We start from the raw sequence: 24,594 nt of genomic DNA, 5'->3' as shown, positions 1-24,594 counted from the left end.
TGTTTAGCTTTAGTTATTACAGGCGCTGGCTTCTAAATGGTAAAAAATTAAACTATCTATCTCTTAGCAAACTCAGTTGTTGGTGACGTTTAATAACAAATCGTTACCACTATGTAGTATTTTAGAATACCACACAGTTTCTTTACCTTTTAACATTTTACTCATTTATTTTTTTTAGCCTCATTTCAAAACCTCGTACTGAAATGTTTTAACAGCTTTGTGAAGTTGCATACAACTCTAAAGTTAAATATGAATTAATTAAGACTTTGAATTTACTTCACCTTTGTTTAAAAAACAAGGTATGACTAATTGTATTACTATTATGGACTAATCTACTTTTATCTGCATTTAAACAAATATTTTATATCTTTAATTATTTTATTTCCCATGTTAAAGACATTCCTCCAGTTAGAGAGACTGTTTTGTGTTCATTGTCATCAAATAAGCTTTAATAAGTTTTAATAATTTCTTTGTGATATATCTTTTTAATACAGTTATATCAAGTTTATAAGTTGAAAATCTATATATGCAATCTTGTCTTCATTAACATTTTACACATCTGCCTGTTTTTTTTATTTGTTTTTTATTTTTCAGAAATGGTGATGGTACAAAGTGATTTAAATTTTTAAAGGCATTCTGCATCATAAAAGTATAAAGCCAAACCAAAGCACATATTAAGCCAGATGTGCATGCATCTAGACAATACAAGTATCCCTGAAGTTACGTAAGCAGAACAGAGCAGAAGAAACAAAATCTGCTCAAGGACATTCTCTGAGATAGCAAAGCAACAGGCAGTGCAGCCACCAAACTTTCAGTGAGGAGCAGATTTATGGTGTAACATATACACTGACAATAACCTGTAACTTGCATAACCATTTTGTATAGTTATCTGCTGACATTATAAATAATTTTCCTGTTCATGCAGGTAAATAGAGCATTTGAGTGGGAGAAACTTTTAGGGATTTAGTGATTGAAGTATTTTTTATAGATATCGGTGATTTGCTGGCTATTACAAAGAGTGGATCAGTGCATGAATGCATACATGCCTATGGAGATGTTTGACCAGTTGGCAAATTGGTAAACCATGCAGTGTGTTTTGAGCAAACTGTGAATGGAAGTGTTTGCTGTGGGTCACTGCTTGGAGATGCTCCCATTTGAATATCCACTTCAGATGCTGTACATGCCGTCGGTGTCAGAGTTTATGTAAAACCAGATTTTTTATTTTTATTTTTCATTGTTTAAATTCTGCAACCCAGGACAGATAAAGATGCTGGATGATCCTCAGCTACATTATCTTATCTGTTTTGAATACAAAGGCACAAAAGCACACACAGTAAAAAGAGTCTCCCAGTCTGTGAAGACTTATCCCCACTGACCTTTCCCTAAATTACCTCATTTGTCATAAAATTAAGTGAATACTTGGTGTTCCTATGCAGTATGAACAACACATATGAGTCACAAACTGTCTCTGTGCAGTTTCTGGTAATGGTTTAACTGCATAAATCTTGTCCACTGTTATCTCCTCAGCTGTATACTGGGAATGTGAGTAAGTGGAGACCCCACGTGTCGAAGTGCACTGAAAGAAATAAAAGTCTTGGTATTGCTGCATGTTTTTTTTTATGTGTGTGGGTGTGTGTGTCTGTGTGACTGGTATGTGGGCTGGACTGAGAGAGAAAAAAGCCAGGGGTCTTTATTTGACCTCTCTCACCATGACCCTTCACCCCTCCCTAAGACAAGCCTTTTGTGTCCGCTTAGCTAGAGACCCTGGGAGAGCGTGTCTGGGGTGGGAGGTGGGGAGTCCCTGTGTTTGTGCATGTGTGTGTGCGTGTGGGGGTGCACTTGTGCAAGAAGTATAGCTCACATCAAAGCTTTACTTAAACATTGTTATCTCGGCTCACCTTTGACCTTGTGGTCATGAGACATCCCTCAAACTAATTCAGCCATGCCCTCACAGCACAGATGATATATGTGTGTTTGCATATGTTAGCTGACTTTTGCAACAATGGAAATATAGCTCTAATTGCAAACTTTTAAAAACATCTTTGTAGTGTGGTAGCTAGTATTTTTGTTTTAACATTCACCTGATACTGTAGTTGAGACTAAGCTTTGGTGTAAACACAATGCTGTTAAATATTTTTTTCTTCAAAGTGAGTTTAAATTACACATTTATAAAATGATATACATATAATACTTACATCCAGTTTAATATGTAAAGAAAGAATATTATTAAAAAATCAGTTAAAGTATTAATTTCTAAGTAAAAACGTATTTGATTGGTGGTATAGTGTTTAAATTTCTTTTTAAAGGATCGTAACTGCAACTGTGTGTGTGTGCGTGTGTGTTCGAAAATGTAGTAATGGGAATAGGGTTCAAGGGGTCATAAAACACCACAATAGTGTCTCTCTCCCTAGGGTGAAAAAGAGGCCGAAGGAAAAAAAAAGTAGAGGTGGAGATAAAAGGATCTCCCACTTCCATGTCAAGGAAAGAGGAAAGGGGGAGGTGGGAGGAGAAAAGATCAACAAAGCAGCCTTAAAAGTTTTACTTGCGGCTTATTGCTGTCATCTCTTCTGCATAAAGTTTTCTGCAATAAATACTGAATCCATGACAAAGCAAGAGCACAAGTTGAAACAGATGAAAGATAGAACTTCAGAATAAATTATAATCCTTCCTGAAGGTTCCTTTGTGCCAAATTAATTGAAACATTAACAAGAAGAATTTTATTTGAAATTATGCATTATTATTATTATTGATATTAGTTCCTTTGTTATTTTATGGATTTTTCACCAAAGAAGATTAAATTGTGTTTTACACCTACAGAAAGAAAAGCTTTGACTGTAAGCTCAGGGTTTTAGGCCCCCCAGTCTGTGGTCGTAAAATGAGCAGCATCCTCTTTGGTAGAAGGTGTGATTACTTCCTGTCAGCACTGGCTGTGTGGTGGTGACCGGGCTTTTTGTCTCCCAATCACTTCGTCTCTCTGCAAGGTGGTGCAAGGCCCCAAAAAGCCTGCGCTGCTCCTTTCAAAATGTGGGAGCAGGAGGTGGTCAGGAATGTGTCACTGCAACCATCTTCAGCCTAAATGTGTGAGGTGAATGTAAAGCTGGAAGTCTCGCAACAGTTGACCCAATAACATGTCAATGTTGAAAATGATTGTAGAAGGGACATCTGTTACTGATGTTGTACTCTGGCAGTTTCTTTGCAAAGTAAATGAAGATTGTATTGGAATTAATAACATTTAGAGATGCACTAATCTGATGCTGATTTTGACATTTCTTAGAGGTGTGACCTGACGTGACTTTTTTTTGTAGTATGACAAATAGAAGTATAAAAAGTTGCTATGGGCTCGCTTAGTAGTTTTGAATCCACCAAAAACAGATATTGGAACTAAAAGATTTTACCTTTTTATAAATTCTAACTGCAAAAACTACATCAAATTTCAGATTCTTGGTTTTATCTTTGGCGATAAATTTTCTTCAGTGTATAATCTTCCAATCACCAATCAGAGAAAATTAGGATCGATTGTTAAGGCTGATAGGGGATCATACATCTGTCCACAGCTCAGCCCTAAAATATTGTAATCCCCCCTGCAGATGTAGCTTTAAAGTAAGCTTTCATTTTTATTGGCATATTTTTTTTACTGTAAGTAATATTAATGATCTGGACTTAAATATTAGGAAATAGCAATGTGGTTTTCCAGCCTCTAAGACTTTGGAACTCATTACCAAAGACCAATCATCAAAATACCAGTGGCAAAGCTGGTCAGCAACTATAAGAGCAGTTATTGCTGTAATAACCATGAAGAGTTTTCCACACATTATAATGTAGTGTATATTTATTTTTAAAATGCTAATTTTTTATATCTTGTGCATTTTTAATGACACTTCTTTTACATTGCTTTATTATGTTCTAAAATGTCTCTGTCTCATTTCCTATCAGAAACAAATATAGCCATTAAATGAAAATAATTAGTCTCTATATGAATCTGTCTAGGTGCGGATTTTTGTCTGGCGTGTTTCTGTGAAAAATGTTGCCATCTAGAAGACGGATTAAGAGGGCTCATAAAACATCTTGCATTTTGAATGTAGATATTTAGTTTTTATTGTTTTTTGTTTGTCTCATAATACAGAATATGGTTTTGCAAAGCAACACGTCATTGTAGGACATTGATAGATGCAGCTTCTTATTGAAAACATGTGATGAGTGCTTTTAAGTCATTTGTGTGAATTTGTCAGCCAGCTTGGGAACTGCCAGAGTTTAACACAGAGGGATTAGGTTCATGCTCAGAGTCAGGTTTTATTCTTTCAATTAACAACTACAACATATTTGTCCTTCTAAAAATCTGAGTTTGTTACATTTATTTGTGTAAATGATTTGTTTAAGGTTAGCGCTGAGCTACATCATGGAGAGAAGGAGTTAGAGAAATGCTCTTGGAGAGAAAGTAGAAAAACAGAGGGAGGGAGTTGTGTCTAGGTCAGGGTGTTCTGACTGTCAGCGCAGCTGATTTTATATTATGCTCTTTGGTAAAACGCCCTGCACCACAGCCACATTTTAAGCCCCTGTTGGATCTGTATGTGTCAGTGAGAGCAGATGTGCTTCTGATGTTAAATTATTTAGCACAAGTGTGGATGTGTTTGTGACTCTGCTCACATAACTAAGCAAAGACTTTTTTAAAATTGATCCCAGAGAGATTTTAAAACATATACACATAAAATATGATTATTTAAATTTTTATAATCATTGAAACATCGGAGTTTGTGTTATTTGACCAAAACTATATCTGTGTTTGGTTCACCTTCAGTTTCTTGTGATCACTTTAGAGCAAACAAAAACAACCAAAAGACTTTTCCGTTCAGTCTGGGGTTGCTGTGTGTACTTCCAGGACGCCGATGGGGAACTCTTATGCAGGCCAGCTGCGGTCCACACGCTTCGAGGAGGTCCTCCACAACTCCATCGAGGCATCCTTGAGGTCAAACACTGTGGTGCCTCGGCCCGTCTTCTCACAGCTGTATCTTGAGACAGAGCAGCTGTTTATGCAGGATGGTGGGTTGAAGAAATATTCAGGTGAAGCAGCAGCGAGTCCAGGTTTAGGATGTTCACCATCTTTAGTCTTAAGTCTGAAACATTTGTTTTAATCATCATTTAAATTTTTACTATCACATGTCAATTTGCCCTGAAATAAAACAATGTTTCCGTATTCTAACTAGGTCGAACATTCAATGATGACGAAGAGGATGAAGATGGCTCTGAGTCTAACAGCCCACCGATACCCTATCAGATGAAACCTCCACCTGAGGGATGCTGCACCACAGATGGCATGTACAAGTTTATATATGTGGTGACAAAATTACAGAAAAGCACTTTTTCAGCAGTTTATGACAGACGTATTTTGAATCTGTTGTGGTCAAAGTGTGTCACATGGGGATTTTATTTTAAAATGTCAGTGTTGTCAATTAATGGGACACAATGAAAATGATTTAAAAAAGTGATCCAAAATCGATCCACAGCAATAAAACACATTCTGCCATGGTGGTACAACCAGATATTAATTTTCCATAGGTCCAGATTGGTTTGTAAACCATTTTTCTTAATAAATGAAGTCCCAATTTGAAAAGTTCCTGAGATTATTTTTCCTGATCATAAAATAGGTTAGTGATCTCAAACATGTAGACAAATAAACAAAACCGAAAGAAATGTGTAAGTGGACAAATACTTGATAAAATAATTTAATATTTCATGTATTTGTGTTGTTAAAATGGCTAATCTCATGGATCTACTTGGAATATTTAGTGAAAACATTTCTTTCCTTCTCTTCCTAACAGGTTTCTGTCAGGCTGGCAAAGATTTGCGTTTGTCCTCGCTTGCGTCAGAAAACTTGGATGTTCCTCCTGGGTTCATGCCAGTTGGGGTAAAATCCCCCTCCCTCCCTGACAACCTGCTGGTTTGCGCTGTGGACCGACGCTTTCTGCCAGATGAACGGGGTCGAAACGCCCTGCTTGGTAAGACAGAAGACTTTCTCAGGACAATGTGACATAATTTTCTGTTGAAAAGATTAGAATATGTAAGTAAAGTTCAGTCCAAAAATCTTTGGGTTTTTTTGCATCTGAGTGCATTGGTGATATTATCCACATAATCATTATACATAATGTGATCCGTTTGCTTAATCCTCTTTTAGGTTTCTCGGGAAACTGCTTGGGCTGTGGAGAGAAAGGTTTCCGTTACTTCACAGAGTTTTCCAACCACATTAACCTGAAGCTCAGCACCCAGCCCAAGAAACAGAAGCACTTGAAGTTTCATCTCTACCGCAACAACCAGGGCATGCTGGTTAAGGGTGCTCCCATTTGCTGGAGGGGAAATGGTAAAAGATGGAGCTACTGCTTTTACAAGAAATGTAGATTTTTCTTTTGACTTTCCACTTGAGGAATTGTACAATTTCACTATAAGGATGTTGTTAACTCTTTTATACTGTGTAATTTACTTAATCAAACATAAGTAGGGGTGATACCAGTTTTAAGAATTGCCTTGATGACGTTTCTCCATCATACACATCCTATTGAATGTATAAAATGGTAAATCGCAAAAGTAAAGCACTGCGATTTTAACCACTGGAGAGCCTTAGTTGTCATTTAGCTGTATTTTGAACTTTATAACTCTACAACAAATGCTTACTGGAGATGTTTTTTGTTTTAAACACATGCAACAAAACACCAGTCACAAAATTAACCTTTAGCCAGATGCTTGTGTTGTTGAGGATGATCTGGGTTGTCTGTTTAACTTGTAGCCAGCTTGGATTACCAGCACTGAAGCCGAAGAGCTTCTCATACTTTGCAAGACAGCAAGTATGATATAAGACATTTTACCTGAAGCAGTTACATGAATGCCTAGTTTTTCAAAAATATCAACACAGTCACCTGTAAAAGTGCTTTTAAAATTGGCAGACGGTAATCATGGTACAAAATGTTTTTACTATATCAATAAAAACAACTCATATTCACAACTGCTTTTAAAACACATGTCGGATGTTTTTCATACTCTGAAAATTGGATGAAGCTGCATTTTTGATTGCAAAGATGTGAATGTGTGGGTGTGACCAGATGGACTGGTCAAACAGGGTCTTAGGGGGGTCAAAGGTGAGATGTTAGAGAGTGCACAGAAGCAGCAGCCTGAAGGTCATAGTGAAAATGGACATTAGGTGGAGAAAGCAGTTGTGTGGATAGGTGTGAAGACTGTTTATAGAGTCTTAATGGGGTATACCCCTACTGTTTTTGGATGTTTTTGCTCATTTGGTAATTGTTTCAACTTGGTTGTTTGGAACTGAAAGTGTGATATTTAGGAGTTGATAGAAAGATGTCAGATTTTCTCCTAATCTGCTTTTTCGCTTGGGTATAGGTGTTGAGAGGCTGGAATTTAACACAAAGGAATTCTAGACTTATTTCCTGAAAAGGGTTTGGTTACATACGAACGCTGGACTAACAACCCAAAATACAAACAAAACCAGAGGTGAATCCTGTGCATAAGGCTGACATTATTGGCAAGTTTCTGGAGTCCTGTTTTATTATTTTTTTCTTTGCTTTGCTCCTCCAACAAGAAAACAATACCATGTTTTTGTGTTAACAAGATTGATCTCCAGAGAAAAATTTGATGGTTCTTGCAGATTCAAGCAAAAGTAGCTTTCACTGAAAACATTTGATCAGTTCTGAATTCCTTCCATGTGTGTCACCAGCCACTTCCTGTTGTATTCTCTAATCTTATTCTGGAATTTCAGACTAGTGACACTTGTTGATAGATCTTGAAATCAGAAGAAGAATACGAAGTGGAACTCCAGCTTAGAGCAACCAAAGGCAAAACATTACGTATAATATGCTCTGAAAATTATGCAATGAGGCTTTTTAATTATGGCTTTTTTGTTTATGTCTTTATCCAGACTTTGATTATTTGCACACACAATGAGTGAGTATGAACCTGTATGCATTTCAGAATATAACAGGATGATGCAACAACTTTCAGAATCAGATTTTGGAGAATTTGTTGCATTGTTTGCACAAAACTCAACCTTTGGTCTTCTGGACATTTCCTCAGGATGTTAGGTGAATCCTGCTGATACGTTTCACATACCATTTCAAAGATGGTATGCAAATGTGTCTCTAGAACCGAAGTGGATTTAGTTATTTTTTGGCGTTTGTCTTCTTTATGACAAGGCTTTATTTAGTTCAGCTCATCTCTCATTGTCTTATGTGCTTAACTTTTGTGATTGGTCAGAGTTTAGTTTCTGGTGTTCAAACCCTCACACTTCAAAGTATGCGCTACTTCTCACAGGCATGCCCATTCTCAAAGCATTAATGTGAAAGAGATTTCATTTGTCTCTGTTTGTAGACAACCAGTTTGATATGTCTTTCAGATGTCAGGATAAGACAGATCAGAACCAGTCTCTCAGAGGGCCACCTGACATTAGATGAACGGCCATTGAACCCGGCTTTGGCTCACTCGTCACACACACCAGGCAGTGCCACAGGTTAAAAATGACACAAAGACATATTACTGATTCTGGTCATTTCCTTGTTGTCTTCTAAAACATAATTGTCTCTAATAAATCTTTGTCATCTTTTTTTATTTTATTTTTAAGGATCACACGTGGAGCCTCAGACAGCTGATGTTCCCACCACGCTGATAAATGGAAACCACACAGCAGCTTCCTCCATTGCCCAGCCACCTTTAAATCAGTCGGGACCTGGGAGACCATCAGTTACTGGTACAGATTCCCCTTAACGGGTTTTTTCAGCTTTTTAGTTCTTTTAGGATGTGTATGACAATAGTGTAATTTCCCAGAATGGCATACACTATCCTACGTAGAATCCATGCAGGCCATGTCTGCTTGTATAACACTACTTCTTGTTTATATGCAAACGAGAAGTTGTCTTTAAGCTCCTCCCCTTTCTGTTCGTCTGCTTCACAGGAGCCCAGCAGCTACTTTTTATGTCAGGGGCGGGGGAGGAGGGTCCTTTGTTTTCCCTGCTTTGATTTGGCAGTCATCAGAGCACTAAACATCTACCTCTCTTTTCTCCTCTGTTTGCCTCTCTGTCCTTCTCACTCCCTGTCTCTCGCTCTGCCTCCTCCATAAACCCAGGTTGTAAAATTCCCTCTCTCTCTGTCTCATCTTTTTCCTCCTGCATTATATCTGAATGAAACACTTCCTTCCTGGTGGTGTTGGTTTTTTTCATTGCCCTTTTAACAAGCGCATCTTTTATGTGTTTCCATTATTGCAGCATTTTAACAGATACTTGAGAAGAAAAGACAGATAAATGCATGACTAAAATACAACTGTTTTGCATTACAGTATCTACAAAAGTCTCCCTGGCATCTTGTAGTAAATGTGTTAATTTGTGAGGTGTTGGGATGGGAAAAGTGACTTCTGTGTCCCTCAGTTTGTCAGTCTCAAAGACTCTAAATCACTGGAATAAAACACAAGATAGGACAAAATACTTAATCTAAATATGTCCTGAATTTTCTTTTTAACCTGACAGTTCCACCTACAAATGCTGGTCCCCCAAAAAAGAGACACAAAGGCTGGTCACCTGATTCATCCGCCAATAGTTTGACAGAGAGTGCTGGGAAGTCTGGACAATCGTCATTAACTTTATCAACATTATCAGTGACTTCTGTCATCACCAATGGAGCAAGATCAGGTACAAATAGGTTTTTGGAGGCGCTGTGTGTTTTTGTTATCAAGCTAATTAGCCTCATTGGAATTGTGTGCTAAATGTAAATACCTTTCTGTGTTTGTTTTCCTTTTGTGCCAGAGACTACAGCCATACAGAGTTCATCACGAGGATCAACAAGTCAACTTTCGGCCCCTGAAGTGTCTGTAACTGTGCCTGATCAGCTGCTACACACCTGCAGGCTGCAGCCTGTCATATTTAAAGGTAAGAGGGTCAGCGATGTGTGTCATTTGAAAGTCGGAGGAATTTCCAGCACCCTGTGTGGCTAAATCATCTTCATATATATTAAGAAATACCTAACACAAATCATCTTTTAAGTTTTTTCTGTCAATATTGTTCCCCCTTTAAAGCATCTACACTTCTGTTTCCAATAATTTTTGCTTGCTAGAGAACGTTGTTCTTAAAAAATTGCATTGGTGCTAAAAGATGTGACAGAAAAGGAGTTCTGCAGTGTCCAGTGCCAGTGTGTCTTCTAGGTAATTTATCAACATGCTTAGTATTGGAAACAAGGTTACAACCATTTTTATTTTATTCTTCTGGATTGTTAAACATCCAGAAGAGATGTTTAACAACATCTCTACCTGAAAGAAATAGGAGGTAAAAAAATAGAAAACCAAAACTCAAACATCAGCCAAGTGTAAGACCGTTAGACAAAAACACACCCAAAACAAAACTAAAAATACCGACAAAAAGAATTTTGATAAGTAGCTTCACTGCTTTTGTTTGATTATTTTAGACATTCTAGATGTGAGTGTTGCCAGGACACTTCTGGGATTGTTGTAATGTGATGTGATCTATTGTCTGGAACTGACATCTGTTTTTATAAACCTCCCTTGGCATCTGTCCAAAAATGTTTTCACTCTGGTTTATATCAGGGAAACAGGCAGGATGGAAAATATCTTTGTTAAACAGGCATTGTAAACTGCAGCATTTCCCGTTGAAACACTGTGTGATCGCCACTTGGGTGGGATGCCTGCTGTAACATCTCCTCAAAACCACTTGAGGTTTAATTCAACTTCACAAGACCAAGCTCCACTGTTTCATTAGTGGAAAAAGCTTCTATGATGGAACTACTCTAAAGAGATCTTCCTGTTATGTCAGCAACAATGGAAGCCATCAGGACCATAAGAATATATATTTTTCTCTTGATAAAATAAAGATTTCTTGATTTAAAAAAAAAACTTTATCTGTTGTCTGGTGCTCATTTGCACAAGATCATGATATAAAAGAATGAGGGGCCTTTAATATTTTTTGTTCCTTAACACGTTTCTCAGATGGCTTTTATGGTTATTGTGCTGCAGTCATTTATTTTGGTGGAAGATCTACTTGTATCTTTACACTTGATCTCTAAGCTCAGCATTTTTTGTGGAGGGTCTACCACTTGACTTTTTTGTTCCAACCCACTCAGAGTCATTTTAGGAATTTAAAGTCAGTCTTACTCTGTCTCTCCCTGGGGCCAACGGCATATTACATATTGAGTGTATTCTTCACAGATATCAAGGCTTAGTATTTTCCACCGTTTTGTGTCACTACAACTGCAATTTCTAGTATATCTTGCTGTAATATGAAAAAGGACGAATTAATTTAACAAACTGCTAAAATCCCAAAACTGACGTCGTTCAATTTATTCTGACTTACTCCCATGTTTTTTTTCTTCTGTACATTTCCTATTTCTCCAGGTCATGGCACTCTTCCTCAACTTACAGGCAACACAAGTGACGTACTCATCAGTTCTCTCCTACAGAGTTGTTACCTGAGCTCACAAACACTCCCCAGGGTTTACCAACATTACGGACCATCACCTATTCAACCTCTCTCTGCTGAGATGCAGATTCTGCTCACCGTTTACTACCTCGTTCAGCTAGGTTGGTGCAAAAGGCTTTTGAACACAATGTAATCTTCAAACCATGAGCTACAGTAATTTGACTTTTTAAATACAGCTACTACATTGTTGGTTATGGTCTTGCCTTTCTTTAACATCATATATATACTGCACACACTCTCCACTGCCATAACATTTAAGTGTTGCAGCAATATCTTACTTATAGTATTGCATAACCGCATTGTGTGCAATGCAGATGCTCGGTCTGCACAGTGTAAGATTCACTCACCTCCATGTGCTCAACTGTTTAACTTATAGCAGTTTGTCGTGTTATTGAATTATTTCAGCTAATAGTCACTAATCAGTGGGGAGAACTAATAAAACAATAAAGTTTAAGTCCAAGATGTTAGCAGAGTAACATATTCAACCCTGATGTGGAACAACAGTGAATTTGTTGTTCCTTTCATCCCAATACACATGACCCATACAAAACAGCCACTTACATTTTTCAAAGAGGGTAAAGAATTTCATTTTTTTTACTAATTGCTCTTCCTTTCTTCAGTCATAAACCTGTGCAACATATTTTTTATATACCATCATAAATGGTAAGATCGTAAAAAGTATGACTGCAGCTTTGTTCTCTCTCAGGCACTGAGCAGGTACCCCTCATTGAGGACTTGGAGCAGATATTCATGAGGTCATGGAGGGAATCTCACCTCAGTGAGATCAGACAGTTTCAGCAGTCACAGACACAAGGAACCCAAGGGAGACACTATGGCATAGAGGTCAGACGTTGCAAGAAAAGTATCAGCATTGTGATTTTTAAAAAATCAAATTTACATAAGCAACACTGATAAAATAATATACATCAATAAATGATTCAATGTGATCATCCTCAGGTACCCGCTAGCTTGCCCAGCCTCCCCCAGCATCTCTCTTTACCTCCTCAAAGTCAGCAGCCCCTCACCCCCAGTCAGCTTCCCTGGCTCGCCCAGCTGGCTGCCTCGTCCTGTGGGGAGGGTGTGGTGGTGTTGGGGGAAGATGTCAAATCCTTGGCTCAGGGGCTTCTGCAAATGTTCAGTAGGTTGGTGGATGGACGGCTTGAAAACACAAACTATGTCGTCATCATCGTCACTTCACCGGGACAAGAAACTCAGTCCTGTGTGGTGGTAACAGGTGAGAGTTGTCGTGTAATAAAAATAGTGATGCCATGGTAAAAGTGGACAGGAGATTGAATTCAACTGTGGATCTGTTTCAGGTAAACATCAGTGTCGTGCCTTGGCAGAGAGCATGTTTTCTCCCACTGAGGGACTGAAAGAAATCAGCCACCAACTCCACACAGGAGCTGCCCAGGAACTTGTCCACTATTGCAATTCCCTCGGACAAGGTAAGTCTCTATCTTTGGCTTGTTCATTTGCTATTGAAAATTTTGTCAGAATTTTCTAAAATATTTATGTGGCTTTCTGTTTCTCAGATGGTAATATGGATTTCCTTCTGGACAGTGCCAGTGTGGAGCACGAAGCATCACCCCCATCCAGTAGTCAGACGTTAGCTGAAGAGAAGACTCCCAAAGCCACAAATAGCCCCAAAGACAGACCTAGTCCAAAAGATTCACAAACATCCAGTTTAAAAGATACGCCCAGCCCTAAGGAGACAGCTTCAAGCCCCAAAACCCCTTGTTTAGGTAAGAAGAGGGCTCTTTGGGATTGAGTGTTATCCATTTATAGTGGCACTTGCATTAATGTTCACGTCCTTGAAGAAATGTAATTCTTTTTTACATCTGCATTAGAAGGCTGTCCAATTCAGAAAGGGCCTTAGAATAATACCTTAGATAAGATTTGCTCTTCAAACAAGTAACCATTGAAAAATCAGGATTTATTTAAAAATTTTGAGTTTCAAATTTCTGTTACAATGTCAACTTTATTTACATTTTGTATGTTATAATCTCAGTGTCCATCTTTGTGCTTGCAGAATACAGAGTAGAGTGGCGTGAGGTTCGTCCCATACAGCTGGCGGTGGCTAGAAAACTGCTGTCCCATGTTTGTGCCATCGCAGACTCCAGCACACAGAATCTGGACCTCGGTTCCTTTAATCGGGTCAGCTTCCTCATCCTTGTCCCGCCTTCCGAGGTCTCATTTCAGCAGACTGTTCTTCACCTCTGGAGCTCTGGTTAGTAGTCTTTGTCCCTTAACCTGTATATATCAGACAATAGTCATAAGTGAAGAGAAAGTGCTTTTAATTTTTTATATATTACTACTGATTTAAATTATTCATTCCTTTGTATTTTCTAGGTGTTCTTCAGGAGCTTGGGAGTTCAGAGCAGGAATTTGCGTCTCAGAGAGAGGCGGAGCGCTATGTGGTGAAGATGGATCAGAGCGCTCAGTCACGAATTGACAAGCTTCTCCAGGAAGCACAGAGCAACTCCTACACGCTCTACATCTTGGTTCATGACCATGCCCATTGGGATATTAGCAGGTTTGGATTAGGAAAGCTTAAATCAATGAAACAATTCAACAAAGATGAGCTCATTCATTGTATTTATGTGACTCCTGTCTCAATCAGCACATTTTACAGCAGCACAGACGGCAATCTGGGTCTTGTGGATCGGTTGTTAAACTCCCGGCAGGTGAAAGACGCCACAAACATCTTGATTCTGCACGTCACCTCATTCCCCTTTGCTTTGCAAACACAGTGCACTCGCATCAGCCCTTACAACGAGATTCACTGGCCATCTGCGTTCAGCAATGTGAGTTTAAGCTCTGTTTGGGATGGACATTTGGTGAGACAGTGGTCTGGTTGTTAGTCTGAATGTCAGCTATTGCTTGTGTGTAGGATGTGGACCTGTATCATGAGAGGACACGGTACTTTGGTGTGTCAGAGCTTTTAGAGTCGACCCGTTCAGGAAGCAGCCTCCCACTGATGCGATATGATTCCTCCTTTGAGAGCATGACATCAACCCTCGAAGAGAGGTTCAACACCCACATACACCATCCTTAATCAGCTAAACTCTAATAAAGTTTAAAACCAAGTCATAGTAGAAGTTCACTGTTTCTTCTTGGTGTTTTCAGATTTCCCAAACTCCACAGCGCTGTAATACGGACTACAGTTTTAGTCCAACAATACTGTGTTGCTCTGATGGCTGCATCTGGCAAGATCAGCAGCTCTCACAATCTCCACAAACACACCTCTGTGGAAACCATGGAAATTGTACAGTCTCTGCTCACCGCTGTTCAGCAGTGTCCCACCCATCATGGTCACATGGTCCTGCTGCGGATCCCCTCTCTGGCTCTGGCAGCTTGGGCCCACCGACGGCTGTCCAGAGTGAGGAGGCAGCTGGGTATGGAGGACAGTTTCGAAATCATTCTGGGGAATCCTAGCCAAGCTTTGACGATTGGACAGACTTTCACTGATCAGATCAAGGTACGGTGTTGATTGTTGATAGGATTCAGTTTGACACAAATGTCATTAGAAATGCAAAGCGTTATCATACTGTAAACAATATATATTGATATGTGTGTTAATACACTACAGATTTGGTTAAAGATCCAGGATGCTGAATGGGTTCCTCATACCTACTTAGAGCTGGAGGCTCTGCCGTGCATCCTGATCTTGTCAGGAGCCGAACCGCTTGGAGAATCATTACCGAGGTACTCGCTGAGCTTCGACTGCTGACTTTAGATTGCGTTTCTGATGAAAATTAGTAAGCTTCAATAAAGGCCACAAGCAGATAAATTTGTCTTATTTTCTTGTACAAGGTCATTGAAGTATTGCGACCTCAGAGTGATAAGCTGCTCATACCTTCAACGGACCACTCTGGAACAGGAGTTGGGACTAGCTGCTTACCTGGTGAAGGCAGAGTCACGGCCACCACACAACCCTGGACCAGGAAGTGACTTGATCGAAAGCGATGCTGAGAAACTCAGCAGCACTGACAATGAAGAAGAGGAGGGGCAGGAGAACGGTATGATGAGAAATTAAATCAGTCAACGTTTGCAAATGACCTGAATTTTTTATTCATTTAAAACCCTCTCTTGTCATTTGGGGTCATTTCCAGGAGACTCTCCTTTACAATCCTCTCAGTCTCTCCAGCCATGCCCTGATGGTAAAACTGTAGATCCCCTCCCATCTCGAATTACCACCTCTCCAAATGTTCCAAAAGAAACCCTGGACAACGTACAGTCTCCCTCAAAAGCCCAGGTTCAGCTTCAGCCCCAGACCTCCTCTCAGTCATATTTTCAAATTACCCCCAACTTCCAAAGCCAACCCCAAGTTCAAGGTTATCCTCAGGTCCAGCTGATCTCCCAGCAGCAGGCACAGCTCCAAGGTCAAAGTCAGTCAGCATCTCAAACAAATGTTCAGTCCTACAATCAAACAGCCATTCAGCAGCAGCCTGTTTCTCAACCTCAAATTCCCTCCAAATCTGCATCTTCGGACTCCTCATCTCCACGGGCCTCCTCTCCTAATCTGAGCTGCTCCTGGGCGAGAGGACTGAGTCGTCCCCCATCTGTGCTCCTCCCCCGTGCTCTCTATGACATTATCACAGCCAGTGACAGCAGTGGCCTTCCACGGTGTACTTCATTCTTGCCACACATATCTGTTGCGTGGGCAAGCAGTTTTAGGTAACAGAAACTCTTATTTCTCTATAATAAAATTGATTTGTTGGTTATCTGTAGCACTGTCCTAATGTAATGTGTTTAGGATAAATTTTAAGAATACACTACTCCTAAAACTACAAACTCTAATATCTTTATTGAAAAGGTTGTGCATATTGAAAAGTGAAAGCAACTGCATGACTACATGTCTTTTCCAGGTTCAGTGGCTGAACAATGTTTCATGCTCAAGTACTTTATATTTGTCCTGTCTTTTGTGTTCCTTGGTCTTCGTGATGTAGTTTCTTCAGTAATGTTCTCTAACAAACATCTGAGGCCTTCACAGAACAGCTGAATTTATACTGAGATTAAATTACACACAGGTGGAGTTCAGTTATTACTTAGCTGTCCTTAGAAATAAAAAAATTTCTAAGGCACTGTATTTTTCTTTTCTTTCTTCCTGAAATTAAGAAACTCCATTAGTTTACAAAAAGCAAACAATTGAAGAAGAAGATGGATTCATTTCAAAAGTAAGCTGTAAGAGCCATCAGCTATAAGTTGATTTGTACAATCCTAAAAGATGTACAAACAGCAGCAGCGTGGGAAATGGTGGAAACAACTGTAAACATAGTCTTGGGTGTAGATGAAATCAAAATGGCCTGCATTTTGAAATGAGTTTTTATTGTTTTTTTCCTCAGACCTCTGCTTAGCAAAATGATGACATGCACAGAGCAGTCGCTCTATTATCGTCAGTGGACAGTCCCTCGGTCCTACCACATGGACAGCAGCAATCGCACTGAAGGACGAACTGACAATTTTCACCCACGTAGGCTGTTGCTTAGTGGTCCCCCACAGGTAGTGTCAGTCTGGTTGACTTTCTTCTATTCATTTTATTAGTTTTCTTCTATTCAGAAGTCTTATTGTTTGTTTTCGTGGTCAGGTGGGGAAAACGGGGGCATATCTTCATTTTCTGGGCCTCCTGTCTCGCATGCTGATCAGGCTAATGGAGGTGGATATCTATGATGAAGAGGACATCCACTGCAGTAAGTTCTCACTTACATCGCTATATAAAAAACTATTTATCTTCAAATTCTAATGTAAAGATCATGTAATCATACCTTCATTTGTCAAGACATGTCTTCATTATGTTATGCTCTTAGTTCTGTCACTCATAAGGAATGTGCATTAAAAAAGCGCATTACATTTTCAGCAGCCGAGGTAGAAGGTGTGCAGTACCACCCACCCAATGCTCCATGGCCAAACACAGAAGTTATAAAGACAATGCCCTTCGACTACACCATCTATGACCCAAAGTATGATGACATCAGCATTGTATACTGTCCTGGATTTAAACCACGAGCTGATGGTATGAAGTCTGCAAATAAAGTCTTTCTCTTGGCAGTTTATTTTTTAATTTCCAAACGTAGTCCAGGTATCCAATCAGTCATCTTGCAATATTATTCCCTCCTCTCTCCTCTGTTGTGTTGCTAAGGAAACCCTGTCCGCCAGGAGGATGTGTACCTGCGCAGACGGACATCTCGGATAAAGCTGTCCAAGTACGCAGCGTACAATACCTATCATCACTGTGAGCAGTGTCATCAGTACCTTGGCTTTAACCCCAGATACCAGGTCTGCAAGTTACACACCTACTTACACTCAAAATAATAGAAGACAGTGTGAGAAATAACATTCAAGCTAGCTCTAAAATATAATTTGTAGTTATCTCTAATCAAATTCCAGATGTATGAGTCAACGCTGCATGCCTTCACATTCACCCATCTTCTGCTCGGAGAAGACATCCAGCTCTATTTCATCATCCCAAAGTCTAAGGAACACTACTTCAGTTTCAGCCAGCCAGGAGGCCAGCTGGAGAGCATGCGGCTGCCGCTCACTTCTGACTGGGTATGTTCTTTGTTATTGTTATATATATATATATATATATATATATATATTAGTTGTATATATTGTTATTATTATTGTGTGTTTGTTTATTTTACTTATTGTATATTTTGACTTTTTGCACGGGAGTTGCAATAGAAATTTCGTTGAATCCTGTTCAATGACAATAAATGCTATCTATCTATCTTTGTATTTTACATTTTTCTACAGAATTTGTCAGTGCCGATTCCCAGAGGGACCATTCAATTGTTGAATATTTTCCTTAGATTAGCTTTGAAAAGTGTATTAGTTTTTGTTTTACATATAAACATTTATCATGTTGTAGTTTTAATAAAGAGAAATTAATTTAAGGGGACATTATTCAAGGATTGGTTGCAGTTAAAACATTTCTCCACCAGGTGGTGGAATTGTTAAATCTTTGAGTAAATATACAAAAGCACAGTCAATTCATGTTTTGCCAGAAATACTAAATAATTTTATCCTATTTTCTTTTTTTATTCTTTGTCATATAGTGATATCTTGAATTAATAAAATGACAAAAATGTTTGCATTTTACTATTTTGTTGTACTTTTGTAGAGCCCAGACTGCATTAAGAGTCCAATCTTCACCCCAACCACCGGTCGCCACGAGCACGGTCTGTTCAACCTGTACCATGCGATGGATGGAGCCTCACATCTACACATCCTTGTAGTTAAAGAGTATGAGATGGCTGTCTACAAGAAGTATTGGCCCAACCACATCATGCTGGTGCTGCCCACTGTCTTCAATGGAGCGGGCATCGGTATGTGACTCTGATTAACTCTCAGTTATTCTGCTGTTTCATAGTTATTGTTTTTGTTTGGATTTAACTTTTTTTTTCAGATTAAATCACTTTTATGATCATATCTTGATGTATGTTCAGGTGCTGCTCACTTTCTGATAAAGGAGCTTTCTTATCACAACTTGGAGTTGGAGCGCAGTCGGCAGGTGGAGGGAGGTAGCCCATCGGTTGATGTCTGGCCCTTCATCATCCTTGCTGATGACTCCTGTGTTATGTGGAACGCAGTAGACAACGATAAACTGAGGTGAAAGAAAACCGTATGCTGTTGTTTGAGAAAGAAGATCTTATGGAAAAATTGCTGGGTTTAACGCAGTCCATGTTTACTTTTCGTTGTTCTCATAGTTGTCCTGCTGAACGTGCTGTGTCACTAAAACAAGTCTTGCAGCACATGGAGGCCTGCCCAGACCTTGCCCAGTATGGCCTGTGTGGTATAAGGAAGTGGAACAGCCGAGGAATAACAGGTGAGAAAACACAATGTCAGGGACAAAAGAAAGTTTCAGGTTGAATAACAAAATGATTACCAAAAGAAACTTTTAATCCAAAAAACTGCAAAACCTTATAGATTCCTTCATTTTAGTTTATTTGTTAAAAAATTACAGCAGATGTTATTTAATGATACTTTGCTTGACAAATAAGTTAAATTCACATCCTCATATGAATGAAATCTATACTTACTCACATAAATCCAATTTGAACACTTGGTCAGATGTAGTAACAATTAGTCAAAAGCAATCCCAACTACAGTGCATTATAGCCAAATCCCCTTTGCAACTAATTGTACATTGTTAACTGTTCAAAGAAGCCCGGCTGTTTGCAGCATCTAATTAAATTAAACACATTATTAGTTTATATAAATATGCATCTTTCATGAATTTTGATTCAGAAAATTGTAGCTTTGTTAATTTTCCTGACTACGTCATAGCCAGAAGTTATGTTGTTCTTAACATTTTTAAATTCAAGTATTTTACTGTTGTTGTTTTATTGTTGTACAATGTTGTTTTGTGATTGGCTTTCCCAACCAAGGAACTGTAGATGAAAATTAGCCCTGGCCACAATCTCGCATATTTACATTTTGTTCTTTCATATGAATTGACCCTTTACAATTAAATAAAAATACAAATCAAACTCATTGACTCAGCATCAGTCCTTCATTAAGCATGCAGCAACAGTGAAGAGGAACCACTTGCTTTTAACCTAGTTCAATATGAACTGCAATTTTCCATCACCTGTCAGGACTTGAGAGGATGGAGAACAGATAAAGACAAAACATGGTAGCACAGATCCAGGAGGATGTTCTTCAGCAAAAGAAAAGCTGAGTAGATATAGTCCATGGCAGCAACAGCTCTGTCACCTAATGTGTTGTCCTAAAGAGAAATAAAGCTAAACAGATAAACTCAGAGTCAGGTGTACCTACTGTTATCTGCATCCATTCTGTGATTATTTTGAGTTTTATATTTAGGAAGAAAAGTTTTAAAATCTTTTCTGAATTTAACATATAACTGCCATCTTCTTATGCACTAATGATATGTATTGTCAGTTTCAAGATCTAATTTGTATTGCAATATTATTAAAAAGTTTATTTATTTCAGTAACTCAATTTAGGAGTGAACGACAATATAGAGATTAATAGATGAATGTTTCAAGTTTTCATTTCTGCTAATTATGATAATTTACTTACATCAAATGAAAATGCATTTAAGATTAGAATGTTATACCAAGCCCCAAAAAACCCCCCTAAATATTTTCATTATTTTTCAATCATTTTAACCACTTTAACTCAAATCAACATTTTATTATATAAAAGGTAAAGCAGCATGTTCCATTAATTTCATCCTGCAATGCTTTGCTGTTGAATCAGGTATCAAACAGTGGGAGCCGTTCTCCAGAGGTCACGTTCATGACTTCCTCCTTCTCAATGTTGACCGGAGTCAGAACGTCCAATACGACCAGAACCGCTTCACCTGTCACGATGTGGACTTCACCCTGAGGCTGCACAGCGCCGGGCTCCTTGTCTGCAGGTTCAACAACTTCAGCGTGATGAAAAAGCAGATTGCCATTGGAGGTTACCGGACATTCATTATCAAGACCAAGGTAGACACTAATACATAATTCAAACTGAGCCAATAGTTTTTCTAGAACACTGCACAGTTCATGAAGCCTTGTCAGAGCCACAAATCAAAAATTATATTTTAATGTTTTTAATTAATAATTGTTTTGACTGGAGAGTCAGCATACCGAGTTGTTTAAAATGTTTATTTACATTTTAAACAACTCTGATACACAGTGTCATTAAAAAGTATTTTGTCTCTTTTTTCATCACACTTGCGTGTTTAGGTCGTCTTTCCTTATTTCTGTTGAATCATGAATACTAGCGATAATTGATTCTAATTTAGGTTCAGGATGTTTTTGTAACTTCATGGACGAGTAGTCAGTTCTGCCTTGGAGTAATTTTTTAAAACTTATTTCATGATTTGAAACATCTTGAAGAAAAACTCACAGAGAAGAAATCTGTAATGGGGAAAAACCTTTCCCCGTTACAGCTTTGTGCACCTTAGCTGCTGTATTTACCCTTCTTAATAACAGTATAAAATAATTTTAAATAACATCCAAAACTGTTGGTTCTTATTCAGATGACAGACGCTTCCACCTCAGTGGGGCCCTCACAGTACATCTGTGCCCCAGACAGCAAGCATCTGTTCCTGGCTTCACCAGCTCAGCTTCTCCTGGAAAAATACCTCCAACACACCAGCCAGAAACTGTTTCCTCTCAGCACCAAGAACTACACTCACCCTGTTCTGTCTGTGGATTGTTACCTCAACCTGGGACCTGAGGTATAAAAACACTCACCCACCCATACACGCACATAATAATAACAACCTGGCTCATTAAATGCCAGAATAATGACAATGATGATTTGTAAAAAAAAAAAAAATGGTATAGCTTTCATTGAATCCAAGAGTTTACGTACACTAAGAGTACTATAATTTTAAGCGATGTGGGAAAATCCAAATGTATAGATATATCTTAAAGCAGCACTTCAAACACACTGACAAGGACACTATGCGTAAATAGAGAAATAACATCTCAAGATGTCATCAAGGAAGTAAACATTTTGGCACCAATAGGCATTCCAAATCAACAAAGACCCGACCCATACAAGAAAATTAGTTACTGTGTCTTAAGAATAAAAAAGTTAATATTTTAGAGTGGCAATAACAAAGCCAATTCTACCAAAAATCAAGAAAATTGATATAAATTTGTGAAATGAAAAACATTTAACAAATGGCAATAATTTTGGCAGCCCTATAGCTGACCTAAATCAGAAAAGGTTTAGCCTGGTTTAATGTCTGACACTGAGGAAAAAGTTTGTTTCTCTTTATAAAGTGTATGCAAATTCGAATGTGATTTCAGGTACAAATTGTGCCATAGTTGAAGCGGATACATTTAAACAAATTGCTCTCCTTCTACAGGTGACAGTGTGTTTTATCAGTTCCAGACCTCACTGTATCAACATCAGCACCGCTGGTCTGCTGTTCAGTGGCCTTCTTCTCTGTTTTCCTGACACATTTGTGACCTCCGGGTTCCTCAAGAAGTTCACCTTTCTCAAAGGTACAGCAGCAGACCACAAACATACTGGAAAGTGCTGCATTGTTGGCAGTGGCCCATAAGAAAAAATGCATTTTATAAACAAAAACACTCAGCAGATCGTAGTGTGAATCACATCTAAGGTATCGCTTTTAATGTCAGAATGTCCCTCTGTCATCGTGGCCTGTACAAAATATCATACTTTCAAAAATAAATTCAACATAGGACATGAACTTTGTGTAGATTCGTTCTTCATGCTTCCTGCCTGCGACCTATTAAAAAAAAAGGACTTCTCTCATCTTCACAATGTCTGTCCCTGTTGCCTGCCTCTGTGTAGGTGCAACCCTGTGTGTAATCAGTGCAGATCGCAGCTCACTGAGGCAGACTGTGGGCAGGCTGGAGCTGGAGGAGCAGTGGAGGTTCAGGCTCAGCGACGAGTTCCAGACTGCCAACGCCAAAGAGGACCGGCCGCTATTCTTCCTGACTGGAAAACATATCTGACTGAAACAAATGGTCAAAAGGAGCGGCAAAGAGTCGGTCACAAGAAATTCAGTGGGGTGTTTTTTTGTTTTTTTTTAACCGCTCACAGCAGGACATTGATTATTTACTTGCTATCTGGGAAACTGTTGTTTGATCACTTGATGAGAGGAAACAGAAGGTTTTACATTTTTGTTTTTGGTTCAGCTTAGATCTATCTTTTGATGCCTTGGTGAAGAAATTTCAGTTTTCTACATTTACAGATCTTTTAAGCACATATTTTAGTAAAAAGATAATGAAGCTTTTAAAACACAAAGACATTTCAGACACTTTTTGCTGTGTATTATCAGGGTGAACAAGCTTCCTGTGTAGATGAATGCAAAACAAAAAGGTGGAAACAGGGAAGACACAATCATTTGTGTGCAATGTAAGCCCATTTTTGGCAAACGTTTTGTTTAGTTTTTTTAGATGCATGTTTTTCAGTCTTTCTTTTTTTAAACAAAAAACATTAGAAATTATATATTTTTAGATGTAGAGCATGTAAAAAATTATTTTCTTTGTGTACAAAAGGTAACACTGCCGCTCTGTATCTGTGCTGGTACAATTTTTTTTATAACTTTTATACCTGAAAGGAACATAAACGTGCCATTTCTCTGCAGCCCTTTAACTATGTACATTTTTATACACAATTTGCATAAATTCACATATTTTAAACTTGGTGTGTTTGATTGTGTAGTGAAGTATCAATCTAGTTCAAAAGTTCAGCGTTGGCTCTTTATTTTCAGGTCTGTTTCCCATTCTCAGTCCTCAGATTGAATTTCTGTGGTCTTTATGTGAGATACAGGTCTATTACCTCAAAAAGATTAACTAGAATATTAAACTGTCTTGTCAGGGGCAGTAAAAGTGGTTCTGTTATGTAGCAGAAGACAAGAACCCAAGTCTGCAGTGAGTCTGCGAACTGTCAGGACTCTCAGATTTCCTCCTAGAACTACATTCCCAGAAGACGTGTTGATAAATTTAGTGTAAAACACTTGTCACACAGGCTCAAGCTGCTTACTTAAAAACGCATCACACAGATTTTAGAGCTGGGCATCTCATACAAGAGAACTCACTCCATATGAAAAAAAACCTCTAAAGAAACTGTGATATTTGACAGTTTTGTAAGGAATTTGACCATGAAACGGTGAACAAAGACATTTTGAACACCTCAGAAGACCAGCGGGGCATTTTTTCAGAAGCTTTTTGAGACATTTCTTGCGTTTTTAGAGGGTTCTTCAGTCAATACTTCTTTAAGGTGGTAAAGCAGGCATTTCTATCTGCAAATCAAGAAATGGAGACATGACCAGTATGGAGGAGCAAGACTATAGTTGCCCCAATGAGACTGACAACCTCTCTGACAGCTGGTCTTGGGTAAGACTCTAAAACAATGTCACTTATTACAAAACAGACTCAACATAAGATTACTGTCTTGAGGAGACCAGAGAGCTAAAGATTTTTACTTCATTTTTTGATTAAATATACAAACAAGGGTACATCAAGACTGCATATGTGAGAATTATAAAATGTTAGAGCTAGACTTAATCAGCCATAGCTTAAAGAATTTCTAAGAGAAATTATAGTTATGGCTCCAAGAAATGAGCTGTAACCGGACTCTGTATGAAAATCTGTAGAGATGTTTCTGTTAGAGGGAC

The 24,594-nt window shown here is 38.6% G+C and overlaps 1 protein-coding gene across 1 annotated transcript; it reads left to right on the top strand.

Annotated features, from left to right (window-relative positions):
- The first annotated feature begins 4,883 nt into the window (after positions 1–4,883).
- greb1 (growth regulating estrogen receptor binding 1) lies at positions 4,884–23,617 on the top strand. The gene is made up of 33 exons (XM_032559784.1): positions 4,884–5,037; positions 5,202–5,309; positions 5,817–5,993; positions 6,170–6,352; positions 8,393–8,506; positions 8,618–8,743; positions 9,516–9,677; positions 9,792–9,914; positions 11,390–11,575; positions 12,181–12,317; positions 12,432–12,708; positions 12,791–12,919; positions 13,007–13,216; positions 13,504–13,701; positions 13,824–14,007; positions 14,095–14,278; positions 14,365–14,501; positions 14,601–14,952; positions 15,064–15,179; positions 15,288–15,493; positions 15,587–16,151; positions 16,820–16,976; positions 17,062–17,164; positions 17,332–17,487; positions 17,614–17,750; positions 17,862–18,023; positions 18,598–18,802; positions 18,923–19,085; positions 19,184–19,302; positions 20,700–20,932; positions 21,472–21,672; positions 22,312–22,450; positions 22,764–23,617. Exons 1-33 carry the CDS (start codon positions 4,884–4,886, stop codon positions 22,925–22,927), a joined length of 5,967 nt encoding a protein of 1,988 aa, XP_032415675.1. The 3' UTR covers positions 22,928–23,617.
- The last annotated feature ends 977 nt before the right edge of the window (positions 23,618–24,594 follow it).

Source organism: Xiphophorus hellerii, chromosome 4, assembly GCF_003331165.1.
Source record: "Xiphophorus hellerii strain 12219 chromosome 4, Xiphophorus_hellerii-4.1, whole genome shotgun sequence".
NCBI classification, from domain to species: domain Eukaryota; kingdom Metazoa; phylum Chordata; class Actinopteri; order Cyprinodontiformes; family Poeciliidae; genus Xiphophorus; species Xiphophorus hellerii.
The sequence above is the reverse complement of the archived record's forward strand: the minus strand, read 5'-3'. Positions and strand labels throughout refer to the sequence as shown.

What these genes read in the sequence shown, in the direction of transcription:
- greb1 (XM_032559784.1), top strand. Translation starts at nt 4,884, where the DNA reads ATGGGGAACTCTTATGCAGGCCAGCTGCGGTCCACACGCTTCGAGGAG. An exon ending in CACCAATGGAGCAAGATCAG is followed by an intron (nt 9,678 to 9,791) that starts GTACAAATAGGT and finishes CTTTTGTGCCAG; the next exon opens with AGACTACAGCCATACAGAGT. An exon ending in GCGTGGGCAAGCAGTTTTAG is followed by an intron (nt 16,152 to 16,819) that starts GTAACAGAAACT and finishes TTTTTTCCTCAG; the next exon opens with ACCTCTGCTTAGCAAAATGA.